Source organism: Lonchura striata, chromosome 14, assembly GCF_046129695.1.
Source record: "Lonchura striata isolate bLonStr1 chromosome 14, bLonStr1.mat, whole genome shotgun sequence".
Classification (NCBI taxonomy): Eukaryota; Metazoa; Chordata; class Aves; order Passeriformes; family Estrildidae; genus Lonchura; species Lonchura striata.
This window is the reverse complement of record NC_134616.1, coordinates 18,137,414-18,162,548: the sequence shown is the minus strand read 5'-3', so window position 1 is coordinate 18,162,548 and position 25,135 is coordinate 18,137,414. Positions and strand designations below refer to the sequence as shown.

Sequence of the window (25,135 nt, the reverse complement as noted above, 5' to 3'; positions counted from 1 at the left end):
GCAGGCTGCACCCCCCAGCCATGCTGGCAGCAGCCTCCCAGAGCCTGCAGCTCGCTGCTGGGAGAACTGGGAGCAGCAGAGGCTGGTTAGCCTTGTTTCTCCAGGCTGGAAGGAGAGCTTTGAAGATGCAGGCAACAAAGGGGAAAGTTTCGACTCACCTGAAGCGTTTTGCTAAAAATAGCTGCTCTTCCCCCGTCACAGGCTCGCATTAGGCTGCTGTAGTATTTTAAAGGGAGGTTATAACATACAGCTTCCTCCTCTTACCTCACTGAAGCTCTGAGCAGCAGCTGCAGCACATGCACACACACATTACAGCATGCACAGCACCCTGGCAACCAGGCTGCTCTCAAGGCTCATCGAGTATTAGGTCCAGCTCAAAAAGCTAAACCCAACCCATTTGCTATGGAGCAGTAATTGCTCATGTCCCCTCAACCCCTTGCAGAGGAATCACCAAACTCAGCAGCTCACTGCAGGAGGAAGAAGGCTGAAACAAAAGGCAGAAGCAAGAAACAATCCCTAATTACAGCAAAGAATGAAAAACCCAGGCTCTGCAGTGCCTTAAACCCATCTCTGAGGACACCTGGTTGCACTGCTGACACTCAGCCCCTCATCACAGCCCAGAGAACTCTGCCCCACAGTTCTGCTGCCAGGATTAACCCAGCCCGACCTGTGAGGCCTCCCACAGAAGCACAGCACTATCAATCAATCAGTAAATATGCTGATTGGGATTGCAGATGATGAATTGCAGTCTGTGGGCTGGATACAGAGGCTCCCTCCAGTATTACAGGTGGCTGGAGGGAGATGGATGCTGGCAGCCATGCCCAGGCTGCTGCTCCCAGGCCCAGATTTTGTTCCTTCTCAGGCCCTAGGTGAACATAGCCCTTCACCAAAATATTGCTTAGAATAATTCCCCAGCAAACACCCCACCTGGAGAGCAAAGCCTTCCTCTTTCATGCTCTGGTTTTGAAACAAGATGGTTTTGCAGGAGGGTTTTAAAGTCATCCAGTCTGCTACAGATCACCAGTGGGAGATGATGTTTGGGCTAATGCTCAACTACATCTCCTAGGGCAAAGGCCAGCAAGAAATACTGCAGGAGAGCAGAGAGGGAGGGAGAGGAATTCCCTGAGCAGAAATTATTTTGAGCACAGAAAGCTGCAGAGCAGTGTGGAGCGAGGCAGAAGAAATTCAGGAGAGGTGGTTATGCTGGGGGGACACAAAAGAACAGAAAGAACAGAGGAGAGAGGGAGCTCTGAGGATTCCTCTGGGGGGAGGAGGTGGGATGCTGCTCAGGGGGGCTGTGTGCGTGTGCAGGATCCTGTCAGGAGCTGGCTGGGCTCAGCAGAGCTGCTCCCTGCAAAGGGATTCCCTGTCTGCCTGCGATTGGTGCTGGCACAGTGACGAGCTGCTGGAGAGGATTCCTCTTCCCTGCACGTCAACCAGAGCTGGAGGAGAGCAGCAGCCCCATCCCCCTCTGCTCCCCCCAGAGATGGGGGATTCCTGCCTCTGCCAGCAGCAGCACCAGGGCTGAGCACTCACACAAAACCACACAACCTCTCCCCAAGCAAATCCAGGGGTGTTTGTGCCTCTCTACAAGGCTCAGGGGGAAGGGGGCTGCACCAGCAGGGCACTGAGGAGGGGATTCAAAAATTCACTTCCTAATGAGAGCCAACACATCAGCTGCTGTGACTGAGACCCCCTGAGCCACGGGAGGGTCCTGCCTGTCCCCACACACCAGCCAGTCCTACAGGGCAGTCGAGCTCCTTCCTGCAGGTGAGGCAGCCCAGGATATGAGACCTGGGCTCTGCTGATGCCTTAAGGAGCTGGAGCAGAGCTAGATGGGGATAAAGGGAATAAAGAGGAAATTTATTGGAGAGCCTTCAGAGGCCACACCCTGGCAGGAGCAGAGCCACAGCCGTGGCTCTGCCTGGATGGCCCCAAGGTGGAAGCAGAAGAGGGCTTGGTCACGAGATCTCTCATTTTTATAAGTTCTGCTCCATTTGCAGATTGGAGTTCATTGTCCAGTTACAGCTCCAGCCCAGGCAGTCCCATCCTGCTTGTTTTTCTCTCCAGCCCACGTTGTTTGTGCTCTTGGGCCTGAGATTTGGATCATTTGTCCTTGGTCCCCATCTGGAGATGGAATTGTTTTGTCTCCCTGCTCTGTGAAGAGAGCTCACCATCCCATAATACCAAGCTCAGAACTACACACTACAGCAGCACAGAATGTGAAAAAGAGAAAAGCCAAAACCTGAGGCATCACTTCCTACTGACCAACCCCTTCTGCCTTTTCACCCTTGGGAGGAAAGGACACAAATGTCTCCTCACCTATTCAGATCATGCTCAGCCACATCTGAGTGCAAAATATTAGAGCCTAAAGCCCATGTGGAGTTCAAGGTGTGTTTTAGTAACAAAACACTGCTCTCTGACATAGACCTCCTTGGTGACCTTAGAGCATTGCTCTTTTCTTGTCCCTCCTGCCAAGGTCCCCTTCACTCTTACCTTGAGGAGGGATTAGGAGCAGGAGCTGGCCCATGCTCTGCCCAGCTGGGAGACATTACAGTAGAAATTGCACTGTAGGGACTCAAGTGGGACCTTCTTTCCAGAAGTACCTGTCTGTCTGCCTTCCTCCTGGGATATGAGCTGCAGGAGGATCCAGAGAAGCACCCTCTGAGCTGGGGAAGACAGAGGTGGGCATCCCATCCCCCAGGTGGGGCTGGGTGGGGCAGGTAGGGCCTGGTGATGCACTCAGGGCTGTTCCACAGCTGTAACCTCCCAGGGGGAAACTCTTTGGGGTGGGTGTCCTGCTGGTTGAGCGTTGCCAGATGTCACAGGTGACTTTTCCCATGATCACCTCTCTAGGCTGGTGGACTGGGGAGGAGCAGCACACAAAGCCCTGGTGTGAAGCACAAGGCTCCCAGAGCCATTGCAGAGCTGGATGCTGCTGGAGGGGACCCTCGGTGAGCCCCTGCAGGAGACCTGGGCCATTCTATAGCCCAGGGAGAAGGCAGAACCACACTGAAACGTCCCCTTGGCATCATACCCAGGCAAAAAGCAGCAGGGTGTTTGTGCTGGTGTTAGCCAGAGCCGTGTGGTACTGTGTGGTTGCCATGCTGTCCCAAATTACGTGCAGGAGGGTGGCATGTGCCTGCCTGCTGCACTGGGGGACAAAGTCCTTTGGTTTGGGAGGTCACCCCTGGAGTGGGAACAGGGACTTCTGCAGCTGCCATTGGTGCAGGGAGTCCTGATCTCATCTCCAGCATCCCAGAGAGTCCCTGTGGAAGCAGTGAAGGTTTTGGCTATGCAGAAAAATCTGCTTTTTTTCTCTGCCTCTTCACTCCTCTCAGCTCCCTTAGGAGTACTCTGCATCAGTTCTAACGGTGAACAAGAACTACTTAATGCTTGAAAAGCCTTGGGTCTTAAACCATTTTAAAAATACAAAAGGTAAGTCAGAGTTGCCCTCTTCATCCTGCAATGGGGAGGGTAAAGTAGCCCAGAGTGTTGATGAGAAATGTGGGAAATCATGGCACAAAGCCTGAGCCTCCTGCTGGAGCCCCAGTCCCTCTGCACCGCCTGCCTTTGCCTCCACAGGGAGAGATACTGGCAAGACAGGGGGGGCTGCCAGGAAAAGAAGTGGTTCAGCCTCTCTGCCCCTCTCCCTGGCAGCCGGGCACAGATGATGCCGTTTTTCTCCCACCGCAGTAACGTCGTTGTTCAGCTTGGCAGCGCAAGGTGGAGTGAGCGAGTGCGGGAGGAGGCAGGCAAGGAGCGAACGGGAGCGTGCGAGGCTGGCATTTTAAAAATCCATCAAACATTTCTCCGTGCTGCCGATTGCAAAGTGCCGCCCGCGGTCCCCGCTCAGCATCCCGCGTTGCCGTGCCAACAGCGCCTGCCGGCCCCGGGGTCGTGAGAGCCGCTCCGCTCCCCCGGAGCCGGGCACCGGGCCGGGGATGTGCCTGTGCCCGGCCGGTCCTTCCCTGACTGCCCCCCAGAACTTCCGTGCTGGGAGAGGATTTACCCCTCTTCAGCGCTTTGAAGATGCCATCACCAGTGCTTGACTTGATCAGTGTCGGAATCTGAGCTATTGATGATCCCGAGACTGTAGAAAGTCTCTGTCTGTCAGCCCCACTGCCAAAGCAGAAGCCATAATTGGTCTGTGCTGTTTCCAGGTTGTTTATTCTGTTTATCTCTCACATGTTCTGCTGCCCTGCCCAGCTCTGTCCTGCAGGGCAGCGTGTGGGGCTCTGCCCTCAGTGGGATGTGACAAACATTAAATACCAGAAACTCCCTGGGCTGCATTTACAATAACGTGCCAATATCTGTCACCTACGTTGGACAGAGTGTCCCCAGCCTAAACCAACAGAAAAATGCCAACACCACAGTGAAACATGGAGGGCATGAAGAAGGAGAAAAATGACAAGGCACACCCAATTTCCTCCATCTTGTCCCCTTTGGACCCCTCATCTAGAATCCTAAAATTTTACTTTTGCACCCGTGCCACACTTAATTATTCCTGATATCAAACACTGAGAGCTTGTAATTGATCCTGTAAGATTGAAAACTCTTTTCCATGGACAGAGACCACAGACAGTGTCTCTGGGGGCTCTGTCCAGGGGGGTTCCTGACCCTGCCAGGGTCCCAGACCTGCCAGGGCAGCCAGAGGGAAGCTCTGGATTCTCACAATCAGGACATCCTGGCACAAAAAGCAGCCTCCCCCTGACCCCTGCAATTCCACTGGGAATTAGCCATAATAAAGCAAAGAGCTTTTCCAGTTCCCTTAGAGCCTGGAGAGTTGTGGCTGTAAATGTGAGTGGCACCACCAAGACGCCCTCAGGGTGCTGGCTGACCCCAAGGACAGGGGAGCTATGGATTTGCTGCCTGCTCCTGAGGTCACCCCAGCCTGACAAGGTGGGGATGTGGCACAGGGCTTGTGCTGGGAGAGAAAAGAGGAACTCATCAACCAGCACCTACCTGAGCCTGGGCAAGCAGGGATCCCCTTGGAGCAGCAGTGTCCTGGGCTGTGTGGATGGCTCACAGCCTGGGGGGAGGTTGGGCTGCTCTCCTGAGCCCTCTTGCCACCAGTGTTTCTGTATGGATGTCTGGGCATCACCCAGAACAAACCCATTTGTTGGTTCTGTTTTCTCTGCAGAGCTGGGCCATCCTTGCTGGAAGAATTCTGTTGGTGGTCTGGGAAACAATTTCACATCCAGGAGCTGATGGGGGCCTGGGAAGCAGGCTCAGAAGCTCTTCCTTCTGCTGGGGGAGTGCTGGCTGTTGCAGATGAGTAATGAGATGGTTGGCTCTCACAGTTAAAGGCTGAACACAGTATGCATGTTAAGAGAAGTTTTGTAGCTGTAGAGTTGTTTCTGTAATATGTCCTGCCCCCAGCATCGTTGTCAGGGTGGCCTTGGTAGTCAGGGCATTTGGGAGGGTTGGCTTGTTACTGTAGTAATCCCTGACCTCCAATCAATGTGTAAGAAAGTGATCTCCTCTCCTGGATGGCAAGGAAGGAGCCGACTGACAAGACTTGAAGAGGAGCTAGAAGTATAAAAAGCAGAGCATCCAATTTGAAGAGGAGCACATGGCTGATAGTCACGAGGGCTCTCAGCACTGTAGTTTTTCCTTATTTAGTCCTTTTGTTGTATTTTTTGGTTAAAGTTTAACAAACCTTTAAAATTTTAACAAGTGAGCAGTTGATCACGTGGCTAAGCCACCTTAGGTGCAGGTTCCCTGAGGACACAGGCATCCAGCTCTGTCCTTGCCCCTGGCCTGGCCTCTGCAGCCTGCCCCTCATGGTTTTGGCTGTAAAGTTCCTTGTCCTCTCCAGCCATGGAGGAAAAGCCTCTCCTGCCCTGGGTGTGGGGATCCAGGGCTTCCCTCTGGCTACCCTGGCAGGTCTGGGACCCTGGCAGGGGTCAGGAACCCCCCTGGACAGAGCCCCCAGAGACACTGGCTGTGATCTCTGGCCATGGAAAAGAGTTTTCAGTCTTACAGGATGAATTACAAGCTCTGAGTGTTTGATATCAGGAATAATTAAGTGTGGCATGGGTGCAAAAGTAAAATTTTAGGATTCTAGATGAGGGGTCCAAAGGGCACAAGATGGAGGAAACTGGGTGTGCCTTGTCCTTTTTCTCCTTCTCCATGCCCTCCATGTCTCACTGTGGTGTTGGCATTTTTCTGTTGGTTCAGGCTGAGGACACACTGTCCAACGTAGGTGACAGATATTGGCACGTTCTTGTAAATGCAGCCCAGGGAGTTTCTGGTATTTAATGTTTGTCACATCCCACTGAGGGCAGAGCCCCACACGCTGCCCTGCAGGACAGAGCTGGGCAGGGCAGCAGAACATGTTAGAGATAAACAGAATAAACAACCTGGAAACCAGCACAGACCAATTATGGCTTCTGCTTTGGCAGCGGGGCTGACAGAGACTTTCTGCAATCTGGGAATCATCAATGCCTCAGATTCCAACACTGGGGAACAGAGATTGGAGCAAGGGAAGAGCAGAAATACAGGTAAGCTCACTTCAGTCAGCATGGTGTTGTGCTGTGCCCTCCTTTAAAGAGGACCCAGGATGTGAAGCCCTGAATTGAGCTTGTGCTGTGGGGCTTTTAGGCTTGGCAGTTCTCTTCCTTTGGGACCCTGGGGAGGGTAGCAGGGGCATTTGCTTTTATTCAGTTAAAGAAACCACCAAAAATGCCACCACTGGTATCTGCAAGCCCACTGTGAGCAGCTGCTGGCTGTGGAAAACCATGGCCAGCCAAATGTGTAACTCAGATTCTGCCTGGCCACACCGTGTCTGTGTTTAACCCAGCCCCTGCTTATCTCCTGCAGCCTTTTGGGTTGCAGATGAGGGCCAGAAACACCAAAAAAAGCAAAGAAAAAGGTCTTGCTTCCATGAACTGGGAGTTCAGTGTTGCTGGGTTCCACCTGCAAGCCCTGCCTGCACATCCCCAGCCAAGCTGGGTGCTGTGGCCATTCCTGCTCTCCTCTCACAGGGAAGCTGCTTTTCCCTCCCTGCTCTCCTCTCACAGGGAAGCTGCCTTCCCCCCCTGGAGGAGCTGGCACCCAGCAGCTTCGCAGGATGCTTTACACTTATCCCTCCAGTTGCTTTGTTCTCTCGCCTCCCTGCTGTTTCCTTGGAAAAGTTAATTTCCCCTATGGACTTTCTTCAGATGGAAACATTCCCCTTCTGTGGATTTGGTGAACACAGAAAACAACAGTTCCCAGCCTGAAGGGAAATAATTAGAGACACCTTTTGGTGAGGAAGAAATGGGAATGAACTGAGAAATCTTACAGCCCTACATCCATGGCTGGGGTCACTCTGTGGGTGAGATTTCTTACATTGTTTTCTTTCTCTCTCTGTGTTTCCCTCTTTATCTTTCTGTATCCAAACAGCTAAAGGTGAAGGAAATTAAGATTAGATGTGGCCTGGATTTATGGCAACAGCTTCCCAAAATTCCTGTTCCAGCTCCAACTCACTCCCTACCACCTTCTGCAGCAGCTGGCACCAGCAAAAAGCAAATGTTCCATGTTACTGAAGTGTTATGTCTCTTTATACACTCACCTGAGGCTGGTGCTAGCTGCAGCAGGAGGTGTTGGGTGGTAGAAAATCAGATGTTTCAGCTATTGCTTCAGTTACAGATAGCTCTGCTTGGGAAAAGCCAGTGGGGTGAGAGGGACAGCAGCCTGCTGCAGGGAGAGGATTCACAGGGAACACGCTGCAGCCCCTCTCTGAACAGATTCTGGAGTATTACTCTTGGAAAAAAAAAGCGATTTTCCTTGGGAAGCTGAGGCAAGGACAGCCGTGGTCAGCAGTGCAGCTGGCACAGTCAGTGTGAGCAGGGCCTGTCCTGGGCTCCAGCTGCTTCCCCCTGCAAGGAGCACCAGCTCCCAGGAGTGCTGCCTCCCCTGCTGCTCTCAGGTGCTCTGCTCAGCCTTAATTTCTGAAGAGAGAGCAGGAGGATTAATTTTCTCAGAAAACACGGTACAAAGTGGAGATGTTCCGCAAAGAATGATTTTTTCCCCCTCCATACTCATGATAGAAAATTGTAATAGGCTTTGTTCTGATGAGTGTTGCAGTACTTATCAGGGTAAATTTAGTATTGCCTCCTATTATAAATGACAAGAAAGGCACAGCTAAAAACAAAACTTTATCCTGGCATTTCAGAAGCAGCTGTACTTAGATAAAGTATTTTTGCTCATCTTTTCAAATTGGGATAAATTAAATGCTGGGTTTGGAACTTCCTGCCAGGTCAAAGTCCTGTTACAGCACTGTTTACAGTCAGACTGGGTAAAAACTACCAAAATGGAAAGTACTGAGGTAAAAGTTTTAATTATTAAGAGTCTAGAGCTGAGAAGAGGGAAATTGCTACCCATCAACAACCCCACTGCTCCCTCACCATGTGAGTGTGAGCAAAATACCTTGTTTTATGTGTCCCAGAGGAAACATGGATGGATTCCTCCTCCTGAGCACACTGTGGGATGCTGTGGGTAGGCTGAAACATCAAAAGGGGAAGCCAGAGGGTGGCCAAGGGGATGGGGATGTCATTTTTTGCAATCTACTCTGTGCAGGGGCAGACACTGTTGGTGTCAGGGGAGTGGTGTGGGGGGCTGAGCTCAGCCTCTGTCCTGACCCAGTGGTGAAAATGGGCTGAAATGAGCAGGGAGAACTGGGCAAACCTCAGATGTGGGACAGAACAGCACTTCAGTCCATTGCTTGGGGGTGTCTGCCAGGGGCTCCCCTCGGCTCTGGATGCAAATGCAGGGACAGATGTACAGGGAGAACTGTGGTTTTGAGAAGGATTTTGAAGACCAAAAACATTTGGTATGATGGAAACCACTTGCTTTCCTTGTCATTTGCCCCTCTTCCTCTTCCTCTTCCTCTTCCTCTTCCTCTTCCTCTTCCTCTTCCTCTTCCTCTTCCTCTTCCTCTTCCTCTTCCTCTTCCTCTTCCTCTTCCTCTTCCTCTTCCTCTTCCTCTTCCTCTTCCTCTTCCTCTTCCTCTTCCCCTTCCCCTTCCCCTTTCCCTTTCCCTTTCCTTTTCCTTTTCCTTTTCCTTTTCCTTTTCCTTTTCCTTTTCCTTTTCCTTTTCCTTTTCCTTTTCCTTTTCCTTTTCCTGAGCCCCCCAGGAACAGTTTAAGTGGCAGTGGAACCCTCCTGGGGATTTCTCTGAGAGCTGGTGCCATCCCCAGTGTGATGCTCACTGCTCAGAACCGTTCTCTCAGCCCAAACCAGTGGAATTAAACGTGTCTGAGGCTGTGAGGCCAGCAGCACTCTGGATGTACCTCGGGGTGAAGAATCACTACAGGTGCTCAAAGGAAAACTGCATTTCCCTGCAGTTCTTCTGTCAAAGCTGGGACAGCCCTGAGCAGAGACAGCAGCTGTCCCTGGGAGGTGACATCCAGGAGCCTTTGCAGCTCCTTGAGTGGCCAAATGTCTCCTCTGGGCTCTCCTCTCCCTTTCCCCTGACTTCTCCCTTTCTCCCTGCCCTCAGTTAGACTTTTATCCCCCTCTTGGTTCTTCACGGGTTTTTGTGGCTGTGTTGTCACTCCAGGGCCTCTCTCCCTGCCCTCTGCCCGCTGCCCAGGCGCAGCAGCCCCGTGGCTGAGCTGCTGCTCCCCAGCCTGCAGAGGACCTGCCCTGTGCTCCATCGCTCCCGGCCTGTTGCCAGGCAACGCAGCATCACATGGATTTCAGTCCCCAGCTCCCAACCAAACTGCAGACACAGGGCATTTTCCTGCTGCTCTTCCAGGGAGGGACCTCACCTGTCTCCCTGGCAGCTCTGAGGGGTCTCCAGGGCTCGCTGCTGGCTGCAGGCTTTGCTGTAGCTCCTCGCTTTGCCTCCCCATCTGCCACCTTGGCACTGGCAAGGCACACGCTGAGTTTTGTTGCAAGGTTTGTTTGTTAGTTTGTGGGGCTCCCTCCGGGCACAGCCCCATTGGAGGGGTGGAAACCCTGTTTTGATCCATGTCTCCCTCAGGGAATCGTTTAACAGCTGTCCCACCCTCAGACTGCCCAGGGCTGTGGAATTACCCAGGAGTTTGGTTTTCACGGCTCCAAAGGCTGAGATGGCTGCAGAAGTCCAGGCACGACCCGAGGTTGCTTGCTATCAGCGGGCTGGTGGACTGTCAGATCCATCTCAGGGGCAGGACACACATCTCACTGTCTCCCAACCCATAATGTACAAGTCGTGTTTCCTCACGGCCATATAACACTCCTGAGAGCTAATTTGGGCACAATTATCACCCTTTTCAGGTCATAAAAGTCACTCAGCACTCAGCCACCTGATTAGAGCTGTCAGGCAAAGCCTGCTGCAACCACTGCAGGGGATGAGCACCATGGAAAAGCACACATGGGTTATCCCACACGGAGTGCTGAGCCAGAGAGGAGCACACATCCTGTTCCCAGGGGAATGCATTGCAAATGCCCTGTCACAGGCAGGACGAGTGCTAGGGGAAGGAAGCACATCTCTCCCAGAGCAGGGTGTGCCTTCAGAAAGCACATTTTGCATGTCTCCTCCTGCATTTCCACACTGACCGCTGCACTTGGCAGTGTCCAGCTTCCACCACAGAAAGAGTGTCTAGCCCTTCCACCACAGAAAGTGCCCAGTCCTTCCACCACAGAGTCCAGCCCTTCCACCACAGAAAGTGCCCAGTCCTTCCACCACAGAGTCCAGCCCTTCCACCACAGAAAGTGCCCATTCCTTCCACCACAGAAAGAGTGTCCAGCCCTTCCACCACAGAAAGTGCCCAGTCCTTCCACCACAGAGTCCAGCCCTTCCATCACAGAAAGTGCCCAGTCCTTCCACCACAAAGTCCAGCCCTTCCATCACAGAAAGTGCCCATTCCTTCCACCACAGAAAGAGTGTCCAGCCCTTCCACCACAGAAAGTGCCCAGTCCTTCCACCACAGAAAGAGTGTCCAGCCCTTCCACCACAGAAAGTGCCCAGTCCTTCCACCACAGAGTCCAGCCCTTCCATCACAGAAAGTGCCCAGTCCTTCCACCACAGAGTCCAGCCCTTCCATCACAGAAAGTGCCCATTCCTTCCACCACAGAAAGGGTGCCCAGTCCTTCCATCACAGAAAGAATCCTGCTAGCTGGTTTAGGTGTCTGCTCAAAACTGAGAGACACTAAATTTGGGAAGTCAGAAACCTCCCAGATGGGAATGGGGGGCTGCCAGTGGAGATCAGAACATGGTTAAGGGGGTCCTGATGTGCTCCAGGGAAGGAACTAAGCAGAGCAGCTCCCTGGCATGGTGTGGCACTGGGAAGGTGTAGACTGACAGCTAAGGGGATCCTCTTGCAGCCTTTACTGGGAACTTTCAGGCTCCATTAGCTCTCTGAAATGCCTGTGCAGCAGTGCACACGGCATGGGGCATAAACAAGAAGATTTAGAGATCTCTGTGTGGTCACAGAGCCATGATCTCATCACAGTTGCAGGTCATGGGGAACAGGAGAGCTACCTGAGGCCTGGAGGAAAGCCAAGTCACTCCAGTGCTCAAAAAGGGCACGAAGGAGGACCCAGGGAACTGCAGGCCAGCAGCCTCAGCTCCATCCCCGGAAAGGTTATGGAACAGCTCATCCTGAGTGTCATCTCCACACATGGGGAGGAGAAGGTTACCAGGAGCGGTCAGCGTGGTTCAGCAAGGGGAAGTGATGCTCCACCAGTCTGGCAGGCTTTGGGGATGGAGTGACTGGCTAGTGAGGGGACAGCAGAGGTTCCTGTGTGCCCTGGCTTCAGCAGAGTCCTTGGCACTGTCCATAACATCCTCCTAGTGAGGCTGGGAGGTTGAGATTGCACAGCTGGCTGAGTGGCAGAGCTCAGGGGGCTCTGATGGTGGCCCAGAGTCCAGCTGGAGGCCTGAAGCTGCTGCTGCTGCCCAGGGGTCACTGCTGGGCCCAGTCCTGTTCAGCTGAGTTCAGCCATGACCTAGAGGAAGGGGCATTACCCGTGGAGGACACGCCACGAGCTTTGTCACGGGATAAACACAGAGGAAGACTCCAGGAGAGCTGGGCCTGACCCCTGAGGCTGAATGGAGTGCAGGTGTCCCCAGGGACCCTCTCTTGTCACCTCTGCTGTGTCCCCTCAACGCAGGTGCTGGAAGCTGCAGGGATTTGGGCGGAGGCAGGTGGCACCTGCTCTGGGAACACATTGTCCCTGCAGCCAGCAGGGACCAGCAGCTGGGCTTCTCAGCTCCCCCTTCCTCCTGGGTGCTGCTGCTGAGCCCTAGAACAGAAGAGCTGTGGGGCCTGAGGGAGAAAAAGGAGATGAAACCATCCACACCTCCATGTGGTGGTCAGGAGCGGAGTTTTCTGCTTAGATCCTTGTCATCCATTCCACTGCTGCTTCCAGATGTTTTTGCTGTAGCTCCATGACTCAGACCAGGAGCTTTGACTCAGAAGGGGACTCCTCTGCTGGCACAGGTGGGAAGGAGCATCCCTGGGAGTGACAAGTGTGACACCCTCTGAAATGGGAAGGCCTAAAGGGGGACACGGGCCCAGCCCCCAGAACAGATTCCAGCACTAACAATAACGAGCAGGGAGGCATTTTTGGGCACTTCTTAACTCTCTGCAGGGGCTGAAGGGCCTTTTCCTTGCCTAGTACCCTTCACACTGCCAGTCCCAACACGATCAGAAATGCCAGTCCCAAGGGACATCGTTTCTCCTCCTGAGCACCATAATGGAAATGCAAGGAGAAAACCAGCCAGGACACCTACAGTCAGACACAGAGCCACAGGACCGGGGCTCTGCATCCCTCAGCACGCGAGGAGGGATGGATTCACACCCCCCCTGGCACCACAGCTCTGCTGGGGATGTCTGTCAGTGCTGAGGCTGCACACCTGACTCACCTGCCTTCCCCATCACCCACCTTGGGTGTGGCTGGAGTAGGTTGTCCTTGTGCCACAGGCTCAGGACAAAGTCACTGTCACCCTGCAGGCTGGCTGTGCCTGGCAGGAGGAGGCTGTGGTGTTGGCAGTGATGTTCTTTTGTTGTAGACATGAGAGCTAAACCTCAATAACCACAGCTAACCAACAGCCACAGCCAGCACAGCACTTCTGCACTCTCCTGACCAAAGGACCTTTGCTCGGCCAGGCCATTTCCTGAGTGAAGGAAAGCCCAAACTGAACATTGTCTGCAGCCTCCTGAGCTCAAAGACAGGCTGGGATGGGAGGTGGTGCATGAACCCGCCTCCAAGGACAGTCCTTTCTCCCTTCCCACCACACTTTCCAAGCTCTGCTTGGAGACATTTGAGCACACAGGACATACAGGACTGCAGGCAAGCTCTGCTCATCTTCCACTCACAGTGCCTAAGAATGGTCAACATTTCCACTTACTCTGGACCACCTTGCAAAGTGGTGAAGGGTCTTTAACCCAGCAAAGATGGGGAACCCCGTGGATGCATTCTGAGGCATTTCCTCAGGAATATAGAACATCTAGCACGTGGAGTGTCCAAGCAGAGAGGCTCCTGGGCTAACACATGAGGAGGCATTTGTGAATCAGAGGATGCAGGGTCACTAAAACAGGAGTCACAGCTGCCTGAGCTGTCAGTCCAAGGGGCTGGGGCTTGTGGACTTTCCTTGTCAGCACCTGAGGGTGTTTAGATGGCACTGGGGGTGGTGATGGAGCCTTTGTCCTGTAGGATAGCTTGAGCGAAGCCTTTCCTGCAGGAACTGGAACTGGAATTGCAAAGGCTCTTTGGTTTAGTGAGCTCAGTCTGGATGCAGCTGCAGCAGGAGATAGAGGCTGTGTTCTACACAGGGTGGGAAAACTCTCCTTTGCCTCTGCTTGTCTCTATTTCCACCTCATGAGGTGCACTTCATTTACTTTCAGGTTGTTTTCTACCTTCTGCACAGAAAGGCCAGCTGTAAGACTGTATTTTCTCCTTTTCTGCGGGACTTCCATTAAATTTCAGGTATTATAAAAGTTCTTTTGCTTTCTCAGCTCTTGTCCTTGTTCTGCTTTAGGAGAATAACCATCTTCTTCTGGGAATTGTTGGCTGGAATGAAGAGCCAGCTCTCTAGCTGGCTGGGAGAGGAGATGAGGGAGATTTTTCACCTTGATGGCAAGCCCTTGGGAAAAGCAGCACTTGGGGCTTGGAGTTGGCAGTGGCCTCTGGAGAAGAAGAGGGGCCAGGGTGTGGAGATTTCAGCAGGGCAGCAAATAAGAGAAGAGTGAAAATGAGTGATTTAATAGTGGAGGACAGCAAATGGCCACAAACATGATGCTCTGTGGCCTCTGCAGGGTGGTTACAGCCACAGCACCTCCAGCAGCCTCTCACAGACACTGGCAGGATCAGAAGGTGAACTTCAGAAAAACCCATCAGTGGGCCCTCACTGGAGAGCAGAGAGCCCCCAGAAGAGAAGGGAGACACAGCGTTTGGGGCTTTGGGAGAGGCTCGAGGATGCCCATCTTCTGGAGGGCAAGGAACAAACTCCTCTGTGAGCATGGGCATGTTTTACTCTGCACCAGCCTTCATGAGAGCCAGCAGAGACGGGCACTAACTCCAGAGCAGTCCTTTAGCCCAGGACGTGGCTCCAGGTAGGTTTCTCAGGAGCACACAGCAGCTCCTTTGGGTGCCTTCCCTGCCAAGCAGGGCTTTCCAAAGTTCCCCGTTGTGGCTGAGTGGTCAGAGAATTCATGTGACATGGTTTCTGCTCCCAACTCGGTGAACTTGCAAGCACAAATGTCACCATTTTGAGCATAATTTTTCTTCTTCATGTATGCCTCTGACATTTGCTTTTCACTTACCTTTCCTGCCAGTAACTTGCAATCATGGCTGGTGGAAGGGAGCAGAGCAAAGGGGGCAGAACAGGAAGAGACCAGGCAGGGTTTAATGAGTGCCCAGAGGCAAATGCTTCTCATCTCCCCAGGAGCTCCTCCCTGGTGCCCAGCAGCTTCAATCAGAAGAAATGCTTCAGCAAGTCGCTGCTGTCAGGAGCTCTGTGTGCTGGCAGCAGCAGAGGAGGTGAATGCTGTACCTGTACAGCAGCCAGCACCTGGTGGCACCAGGCAGCTCGTCCTGGGCACGTGGGGACATCCTGCAGGACCAGATCTGCTGCGCTGCCTCCTCTTCTTCAACAGAGTGGTGGAGCAACCCTCTAGCTTTGGCCATTCCCCACGGACCCCTCAGCCACAGGAGCAGGGAGCCACGAGCTCCTGGGGGTGGTGACAAAGCATGAACTGCTTGTGACACCGGGCGGGCGTGTGGGAGCCCGGGAGCAGCCTGAGGGCACCGTGCTCGGCCAGCACTGGGAGCCCGGGCACACAGGCTTGCTCTGGGCCACCACGCAGTGAAATGTCACCAGCTGGGTGTCCTGGTGAGGTCCTGCACCCTGTACTCCCTGTGGAGGCCACAGGGAGTGGCCTGCAGTGAAAGCCATGGGCAGCACAGCCCTGACTCCACAGGGACAAGCACATCGACTGGCATGTGACAAGTGTCACTTACCTGCCTGGGTCTTTGAGAAGGCAGTGGACATCACTAATCTGAGCTTAATTTGCCTAAGTCTGGACAAGCAGGGGTGGTCTGGGCACTAAACCAAGCAGAGAATGCTTTCCACCAGCCTTAGAAGTAAGTGAGAATATCATTTCCCCTCCCATTCCAGCACAGCCTCACTGTAGGTGTTAAACCTTCCCCAGCCTTTCTTTTCCCCACAAACCCCACACGTTCACTGCCCCAGTGACAGCAGGCCAGCACAGCACAGCACTCAGCTGTTCCTTGGCTTGGTGTCTCTGCATTGCAACAGCCCAGTCTGGCCTGCCAGGGGGAAGCTCCTCAGAAAGGTCGCTCCCCACCACGCTTTTCGGGAGAAGGAGACTGGGAGCACAGGATCTGTGGCCTGTCTCTGATGAAGAAACCATGTAGAGCCAAGCCAAGCATGAGGGAAAGGAGTATTAGGAACCCCAGAGGCAAGGATGCTCCCAGATTCACACAGAATTCACAGAGTCACTGGGTTGGAAGAGACCTCCAAGATCATGGATTCCACCCCAGCCCCAGCACCTCAACTCAACCCTGGCACCCAGTGCCACATCCAGGCTTTGTTAAGCACACCCAGGGATGGGGACTGCACCACCTCCCTGGGCAGCCATTCCAGAACCTTGTCACTCTTTTCATGAAAAGCTTTTCCTCATATCCAGTCTGTGTTTCCCTTGGTGCAGCTTCACACTGTGTGCTCTGGTTCTGTCAGTGCTGCCTTGAGGAACAGCCCAACCCCAGCTGGCCACAGCCACCTTTCAGGAGCTGTACAGTGACAAGGTCACCCCTGATCTCCTTTTCTCCAGGCTGAGCACCCCCAGCTCCCTCAGTGCTTCCTCACAGGGTTTGTGTTCCCAGCCCCTCTCCAGCCTCGTTGCCCTCTCTGGATGAGCTCAAGTGTCTCAAAGTCCTTCCCAAACTGTGGGGCCAGAGCTGGGCACAGCACTCGAGGTGTGCCCTCAGCAGTGCTGAGTGCAGGGGCAGGATGACCCCCTGCTCCTGCTGGCCAGATCTCCCTGCAGGGAAGGGCAGGAGAGAGCAGCTGCCCAGTGGCCACTGGACATTGCCCTGTGCCCCTCAGAGGCATTTTGGAGCTGGTCCTGCCAGCTGCAGTGACACATCTGCTCTGGCCCTTGTCCCAGAGGGTTTTGGAGACCATCTACACCCAGGTGCAAGCCAGGACGTACCTGTTTGGTGAGGCTGCTCGGAGCTGCCAGGCAGGTGCAGAGGAGATCCCATCCAGGGTGGTGAGAGCTCAGATGTTTCCTCCTTGAGCCATGGCTTCTGCTCTGCATTCAAAGTGCTGCTGGAGCTCTTCTTATTCCTAGGGAAAAAAAAAAATCCTTCTTGGTAGTACATTACTGCATGCCTGATGTAGAGTTCCTTCATTATATTATTTTTTAAAACAAAGATCAAAGGCAGGTGCACAGGAGACCATGATTATTTCCATGGCTGGTACCATTTCAGCAGGAAAAGCCCCAGCACCAGGAGCTGATCCCCAGCAGCATTTCTGGAAGTTTAGCCTCCCTTTTCCCACAAACTCCATTTTATGCATAGCAACATTCTTCAGGGAGAGCTGAGCATCCCTCCTGAACTGGGCTTCCCCAGCCTGGGGGGGTGGTCTCCAGCCCCACCGGAGCCTCCAGATCCCCCCCAGTGCCCCTGGAGGAGGCCACCAGGCCACTAGGCTCTGTGGCATGGAGCCATTCTGAGTAAATCACCTTATTTTCCATCTCTGTGGCTGCAGGAGGAAGCTCAGCCTATGCTGATGACAGTGTTTCAGGCAAGCACAGCACCCATCAGCGCTCTAAGCTGAGCCACTCTTGCCCAGGCACTGCCCCTCTCTTGCCAAAATGCCATCACCTTTCCCATCATCTTCCCTGTGCCCACCTCCCTGGGGAAAAACCCCAAAAATCCACCTCAGCAGAACTGCTCATCCATCCCCTCTGCAAACCAGCAGGGGTTAATGCTGTCAGCCATGACGTCAGGATCCCAATTTGTCGGGAGAGTCCCCCTCCCCAGCCACAAACTCCCTCTCTCCTCCCCTCCTCTTGTGACTTTGCAATGAGCAGCAAAACTCCACAGGAGCTGCGGCAGCAGCACTAAGGAGACATCCACCCTCCCCGCGAGAGCAGCCCTTCTGCAGACAGGGATTTATCTATTTTCTACACTTGCATATATGCATTTTTTTATTTACCAGGCTGCATTTGCTTTTCCTTTTTTTTTTTTTTTTTTTTTTTTTAGCCTTTTTACAAAAGCTTCAGACCTCCCAAGTGACGAGCCTGAGATTTCCCTAAAATAAAATAACTGCACACTGGGGCTGGGTGGCTTCCTCTTCCCCCCTTGGAAAATAAAGAGGAAAGGGGGAGCAAATAGGTAAAATCCAGAATAAAATCATATTGCTCGAAAACTCATACGTCCTCCCCTCTCTCTCTCTCTCTCTCTCTCTCTCACACACACACACGCACACACACACACACACACACACACACACACACACGCTCTTTCTCCTCCTCCTCCTCTCTGAAGGTGGGTAGCAGGAGCCATGCAACATCTGCAGAACCGGATGGCAAAAGAGCAGGAGGAAAAATAATCCAAGTGGAGTGCTCAGGGGACACTGAGTTGGGTTTTTTTTCTTTTTCCATTTTTTTTAAATTTTTTCCTTCTTCGTCTTCTGCCTCGTACCTGTGAGATTCGATTTCACATTTTGCTGAGCCCATTTTGGGGCATTTTATTTTTCTTTCTCTTGGGATTTTCTCCATTGCCAGAGGATGTCTCTTGTTGAGAGGATGCTGAAAGGAAGAAGAAACGAATTCTTTGACTGGCACTGAAGGAGCGGGGGGGTATTTTTCCCCCTCATTTTTTAGGTTTTTTTCATTATTCTTTTTCTCTCGGAAATCATTAACTGGGGGGGGGGTTGGTTTCTTTTTTCCCTCCCCCCCTTTTTTTGGAGGGGGATTTCAGAAGATCCATCTTTCTTTCCCCTCCCCTCCAAAGATTTTTTTTTTCATCCTTCGTCTTTGTGGAAATGTGGACATTTCAGGCAGACAGATTGAGTGGAATCGTCTCTGCTTTAGCAGCTCTTTGTGTCGCCTGCTGTGCGCAAAGGTAAGGATTGCGATCCCAGGCTGCAGGGACAGGGGGGCTGGCACAGGGCTTGTTTGTCTCGGTTGGGGATTTCTCCGTCGAGCTGGATGTGGGGAAGCGGAGGGGGTTCTTTCCCCAGGTTCCGCTATTGTGATTGCCCAGCCCGTGCCGTTCTGGGGGAGGAGGGATGCTCGCACACGAGGTGCGGAGCGGGCTCTGCGGCCGGAGCCCACCTCGCAGAGCGTGTGTCCCCCTCCCCAGCCCGGGGGAAAAGGGCCGAACGAGAAGGGCTTCGCTGGGAACATGGTGCCCGCCGGAGCCCCGGAGCTGCGCTGCGCAGCCGGCACAGGCTGCTCGGCCGTGCCCGGGCTGCACACGCAGCCACGCTCGCATCCGTGCCATGGCCCGGCTCTGCGGAGCCCCGGGGGCGATGCCCACGGCCGTGCCTCCGCGCGGACGGATGGCACGCAGCACCTCCTCCGTGGGTGCCATCCGTCCGCATCCGTCCCTGCGTGTGCGCAGCCACCCGTGCCCGCCCGTGTGCGGCTCCGCACCTGCAGCGCGCAGCTCCGCCTGCCCTGCGGGGCACCGGGCACAGCTGGGCATCATCCCCTGCCCGCTCGGCGCAGCTCTGCTGGGCTGTGCCCGCCGCGCTCCGGAGGGGCGGGCGCCCATCCAGCCCGGCCGAGGTGTGCGGAGCGCACCTGTTTGCTCGCTCATCCGCTGCCTTCCCGCACGGGGGTAGCGCTGCCTGCTGCTGCTCCCCCTCCCTGCCTGCCTGCCTCCGTCCCTCCCTCGCACACCTGCGGGCAGGTGCGTTTGTCCCTGCGCTGCCGGGGGGAGCTCTGGCATCTCCCTGCTCAGCCTGCACGGGGAGCAGCTCCCGGCGCGCACACACAGGTCCTTGCGGGGCTCTGGGTGCCCCGTCGTTATCAACGATCCATTTGCGTTCCCATCGTTATCAACACGCACGCACACAGGTCCTTGCGGGGCTCTGGGTGCCCAGATTTCTGTTCCTGTTATAGACATGCACACACACAGGTCCTTGCGGGGCTCTGGGTGCCCCATCATTATAAATGATCCATTTGTGTTGCCATCGTTATAAATGTGCACACATGTAGCATCACACAGCCCCACAGTCCTTGTGGGGCTCTGGGTGCCCAGATTTGTGTTTCCATCGTTATAAACATGTACATACAGATCATTGTGGGGCTCTGGGTGCTCATATTTGTGTTCCCATCGTTATAAACATGTACACACACAGGTTCTTGTGGGGCTGTGGGTGCTCATATTTGTGTTCCTGTCATTATAAACATGCACACACAGGTCCTTGTAGGGTTCTGGGTGCCCAGATTTGTGTTCCCATCGTTATAAACACGCACAGGCGCAGGCGCATGCCCACCTTGCCCACACCATTCATGCATGGTCCTGCTGTGTGGGGACACACACACAGGCAGCACTGTCCAAGCAAATGTGTGACATTTAAAGCCCCCAGCAAGCCCCTCTGCTCAGATGTGTGTCCTTGCATGTGTGTTTGTGTGTCCAGCACTGATTCTCACCCCTAGTCTGCGTGTGTCTGTGCACAGCTCGGAGACGAAACACTCTCCATGTGCACAAGCCTCCAGCTACTCCTACACAGCCCAGCCAGCAGCACGGGGTGCTGGTATGGAGATGTTTGGCTGCAAGGGTACGTGGCTGTGCAGAGCACATGCCCACTGACACAGAATCAGGGGCACAGCACTCCGGAATTCAGATCACAGGCTGGCTGTGAGTGCTCCCGAGCGGATGCAGACCCACATTCGCCAGGAATAGCACTGGCATGCAGCTGCTCGCCCACAGCTGGGCAAAGGCACCACTTGCCTCCTCAGTGGGAGGGATGTGGCTTTTTGGATCAGAGGGAGCACTGGGAGGCAAAAGACCTTGTCCTTAATCATGATGGTTTATTCCCTCACTAGGCCACCTCACTAGGCTGGTGAGGAGGAAGGAGTCCCCATGGCCCTCGTCCCACTCTGCCCCTTCCTGCAGGGCCCCTGACACATTGTTTACTGTTTACCTCGACTTCCCTTCTTATATTAATGAGGTAAACACTGATTCCTGAGTTTACACATTGTAGGAAGCCAAGCAGAGGTGTCCAAATCCCTTGAGAAAGGCACAGTGTCCATATTAAGAATGTGGGAATCCGTGTACCTAGGAATGGCTGTCTAGAGATGAACAAATGCTGCTGCACGCTCTCAGTGCTCAGTGACAGGACTGTGTTTTGCATGCTGCAAAACCTCACACACCTGCAGAGAAATCCACAGGTGCAAGTGGACCTTGCAAGCCTGGCCACGGTGTTGTGGAAGTGCCCACCTGCGCACACCTCTCTGGCCTTTTTGCAGTGATTAAAGCCGTGCAAGGAAGAGCTGTACCCCTCTCAGGAGCACACTCAGGAGTGGAGCTCAGACCCCTTCCCCTGGAGCACGAGGGCTCCTTGGCTGTGCATGCACCAGAGCTGGGTGCTGTCTCACATTTGCTGTCCTGCTGAGAAATTCTTGCACATCCAGAGCCCTGAGAGCTGCCCGGGCTCCCAGATGGTCCTACGTGAGTCTGGATCAGCAGATCCACAAATGCCAGTGTCTGTGTTCCTCATAAATGGTGTCCATAGCCCAGCCTCTCATCACACCCCAGCAGAGCAAGGTCTGCACCCACTGTCACCTCCAGTCACCCCCAGTCACCCCCAGGCGCTGGCTGGGATGGGGTCACACACATGCACACACCTCGGGGCATGTTCTGTGTTCCCCTGTGTCTGTGTGTCTGTGTGCACAGACAGGGAGTCCCTGCCCCCTCGGTGCAGCCAGGAGAGCACGCCTGTCTGTCTGTCTGTCTGTCTGTCTGTCTGTGTGCGTGTGTGTGCAGACACAGGGCCATGCCAGCGGCAGCCCCTGGCATGGGGCTGGCAGGCAGAGGCAGGGCCGTGGTGCAGCTCTCCAGGTTCACTGGGATGGATGTGGGAGGCGGTGTTGACAGGAGACATGCTGCTGTGGTGGGTGACTGCAAAGAGCAGCAGTTGTCACCGGCAAGGTCTCTATTCTCATGCAAAGCAGGGGATGAGGGTGGCACAGAGGCTGGGGATTCAAGCACAAAACCTGATACACCCCGCAGCACCCTTTAGGTCCGGTATTTTTAGCATCCCCTGCTTTCTGGTTCCCCACCTTCAGTTTTGGTTTGGGCCTTGGGCTGATTTTGGAAGGAACTCCTTTCTTGCTGTAAGGCTGGATGGGTGCTAGGGAGGGCATCTGCCCCTCTGTGTGTAGTTAAAGGGCTGTGAGAGAAAGGATTGCTGCTCTGGCACACAGAGGGGAAGATGGACTCTCCTTCCCTGCCTCTGCCTCTTGATCTGCGTTGCTAAGAAGTCACAGTGATGCTGAGTGACAGAAACTGAATTTTTGCATGGCAAAGATCAGCTGTGTATTGAGGCCGTAGGAGAAGAAGGAGCCTTGTTTTCTTCAGGATCTTCATTGTTTGCTTCAGTAGCCTGCAGAAGCCCTGGGTGCAGCGGGGAGCAGAGGCTGCTCTGGGGTGTGTGACAGGGCAGGGTGCCTGCCAGGGCCCACCCGTGTCGTGGGGACCTCGGGACGTGCCAAGCCTGTGCTGGGTGATGCAAGGCCTGGAGCAAGAGCCCGGCTGGGCTGAGGAAGGGGAGTGAGACCTGCGAGGGAGAGGCTGCAGGACAATTCCTGCCCCTCTGTGGGCAGGCACAGCGAAGCCCCCAGGTTGTGGGTCAGTGGCCAGGCTGCTCGCTGAGGGGTGCAGCAGCAGGACCCTGGGGTGCCTACACAGAGGGACAGAGCTTGGGGTGCCCTGGAGGCAGGGTGAGATGCAGAAGAGGAGCCAAAACACTGCTGAGACTTCAGAGCCACCTCCCAGGATGGCGTGGGGCCCTGTGGGCAGGTGGGGCTGTGCCAAGGACAGGAGACACAAGTGAGAGAGCACGGAGAGGCTCTGCTCTTGGCTGAGGCGTTCTGGTGCCTGGGCTGGGAAGCATGCTGAGGTACCTGGCCAGGACCCCTGGTACCACAGGGCGTGACGAGAACTCTCTTCTTTTGTCTTTCAGCCCCTCCACTGGAAATATTTCTGTGGTGAAAGAGATTGTGGACAAACTGCTGAAGGGCTATGACGTCCGCCTCAGGCCCGACTTCGGAGGTACGGGGAGCAGGGGCAGGGCCGGGGCCTCTTGGCCACTCACGCCATGGGCAGTGCCCCCCTCACACATCTGCATCCCCTCACGGCCCTACAGCCTTCTCCTCCCATTTCTGCCACTCCTCCTGCTTCTCCTTCTCCTCTCGCTGGCTCCTCTCCCTCCAGCATCACCCACCCCTGCAGACAGCTGCGCTGCCCATGCTGAGATGTTTCTGGGGCTATTTTGCCACAACACAGACACTCAGATTTTCCTCTGCTACAAGCTTTCCTCCATCATGGACAGCAAGTCATCCCTCCTCCATTGCTGCTCCAGTGCCAGATATTTTGGCTCTTTTCCCTGCAGAGGGTTGAGGTGATTGCTGGTGGGGCTGTTGGTTGGCCTGCAAAGCTGCTCCCTCAGCAACAGTGAGGCATAAAATATTCCCCGGGGAGCTGGTGGCCTGGCTGCCACTCAGCAGGAGGGGCAAGGATCCTCAATTCCTCCCTTGGCTCCTGTGAGCAACCAGGAGAACCACAAGGGCCTGGTGGAGATGAAATATGGGAAATCTCTGGGCACTGCCGTGCTCCCAGGTCTGCTTGAGGTCTGTTTCTTGGAGAGGAGCAGGCACTGGAAAAGCACAGGGAGGGGGATTTGATGGTTCTGGACTCAGCCTGCCGAGCTTGGCTGTTTTAAGACTTTTCTGGCAATGCTGTTTTCCCCTGGTGAGGAGATGTGAGGGGCTGGGGGATGCTCAGCCCACGGGAGGACAGCTACATGTCAAGGTGTCCCTCTCCACGGGGCTGATGGGCAGCAGGCTCATGCCTGTGCTCTCAGGGGCAAGAGAGGCCAGGCACAATTATTTAGTGGCTCAAGGGAGCAGTTTTCCCCCAGCAGGGCTGCCCCATAGTCCCTAGAAGCTGGAGTGCAGGAATCCCCCACTGATTCCAGCAGGGTGTGAAGGCACTCAGTGTATTGCTGCTCCCCATGACCAAACCCATCTCTCCTTGGAGCCTCTGGTTTCTCTGCTCCTCACCCAGACCTGCCCCATGCCCTGACCACCCCGAACCCTTCAGCAGAGAGTCCCTCCCACCCCCACAAACATCATCTCACCGCCCTCACCTCCTTGTTCTACCCCGTGGTGGAGCAGGGGCTCTCAGGGGGCAACACCAAGTGTTGCTGGGCCCTGGCCTCAGGGAGGGCTCTGGCAGGGGGAGATGGTGCCCATCCCTCCATAGTGCTCAGGGGCACCTGGGAGGTCACCAGTGCACTGGGGAGACACTTGGGGTGCAGCATCCTGCAGGCAAACAGGAGCTCCAAATCTTCCCTCTCTCCTTTGAACATAGGAGAGGCTGGCTTTGATTTAAAGGCTCAGTCCAGCAAACACAAAATGTCCCTATTACCTGGCCAGGCCTGACCACAAAAATTGGTGCAGTCACATTTTATGAGGGGGAGAGGCGTGGAGATGACATAAAACTGGAAGAGGAGCAGGGTGCAAAGGCACAAGGGGACTGTGGTGCTGCTGATCCAGCGCAGCAGGAGGCGAGCTGGCTGTGCAGAGCACAGGGAGACACGGGTGTGCCCAGCAGGCTTTGTTCCCTGATTCCAGCCCCCAGGGCACCCAGGACAGGGCTCAGCCCTCCTTCAGTGCAGACCTGCCAGGTCTGTGCCCTGCTGGGGCTGGGCTGGGCAGGCACTGCATCCTCCCGGGCTGCAGGATGGATGGGGCTGGGCAGCCCTGGCATTTCATTTGATTTTGCTTTGAATTCCCAAAGTGCAAGCTGCATTTCTCCTCCCTCAAGCAAAGAAACAGAATTATGACCATAACCTCCTTCCCTGTAATTGCCTCACTGTTGCCCTTCACCCTTTCTTGCCCTTCCCTGTGCTCATGAGAGCAAGGTCCTGGTGGGGAGCCCCTTGGTGCTCGTGGTGCAGGGATGCCCAAGCTATCAGCATGCCTGGCTCCCACCCCAGGACAAGCTCAGCCAGGCAAACCTCCTGCAGCATTTCCAGCTGGGCTGACACAAGAGTGGGGAAGCTGGAGATTGTTGCTGTTACAAGGCCAGGGAAAGGGGTGGAAGTTTCCCAGTATCCACAGTCCTGTTGTGGAGAGGCTGAAGTTCTCCCCAGTGAGTTGTGTGCAGGTGGCACAGCCACAGGACCCACAGGAACAGCATGAAGCTGTGCCAGGGGAGGCTCAGGTCGGATATTAGGAAAAGGTTCCCTCCCCAGAGGGTGACTGGAACGTGGAATGGGTTCCCCAGGGAATGGTCATGTCCCCAAGGCTGCCAGAGCTGCAGGAGTGTTTGTACCATGCTCTCAGGCACAGGCAGGGGCTGTTGGTGTGTCCTGAACAGAGTCAGGGGTTGGACTGGATGATCCTTGTGGGTGCCTTCGTGCTCTGGGTGTACTGTGATTCTGTGGAAA

At 54.6% G+C, this 25,135-nt stretch overlaps 2 protein-coding genes across 6 annotated transcripts in view; one reads left to right on the top strand and one right to left on the bottom strand.

Moving 5' to 3' along the window:
* The window catches only part of GABRA3 (gamma-aminobutyric acid type A receptor subunit alpha3), a 118,182-nt gene extending 100,785 nt beyond the window's left edge, over positions 1-17,397 (bottom strand). The window contains exons 1-2 of one of the 4 annotated variants that reach the window (XM_031504823.2): positions 17,385-17,397; positions 16,653-16,789 (exon numbers count right to left, since the gene is read on the bottom strand). In XM_031504823.2, the coding sequence (XP_031360683.2) occupies positions 16,653-16,760 (108 nt within the window). In that variant the 5' untranslated portion in view covers positions 16,761-16,789; positions 17,385-17,397. Of the gene's footprint in view, positions 1-158; positions 225-16,652; positions 16,790-17,186; positions 17,341-17,384 lie in introns of those variants that run through there. The other 3 variants (XM_031504822.2, XM_031504826.2, XM_077786589.1) reach the window with 3 other exon arrangements.
* Positions 17,398-17,503: 106 nt separating this feature from the next.
* Positions 17,504-25,135, top strand: part of LOC110467865 (gamma-aminobutyric acid receptor subunit beta-4) — an 82,958-nt gene continuing 75,326 nt past the window's right edge. For both annotated transcript variants that reach the window (XM_021525247.2, XM_021525246.2), the window contains exons 1-2: positions 17,504-18,573; positions 22,646-22,734. In XM_021525247.2, coding sequence (XP_021380922.1) covers positions 18,494-18,573; positions 22,646-22,734 — 169 coding nt within the window. In that variant the 5' untranslated portion in view covers positions 17,504-18,493. The remainder of the gene's footprint in view (positions 18,574-22,645; positions 22,735-25,135) is intronic.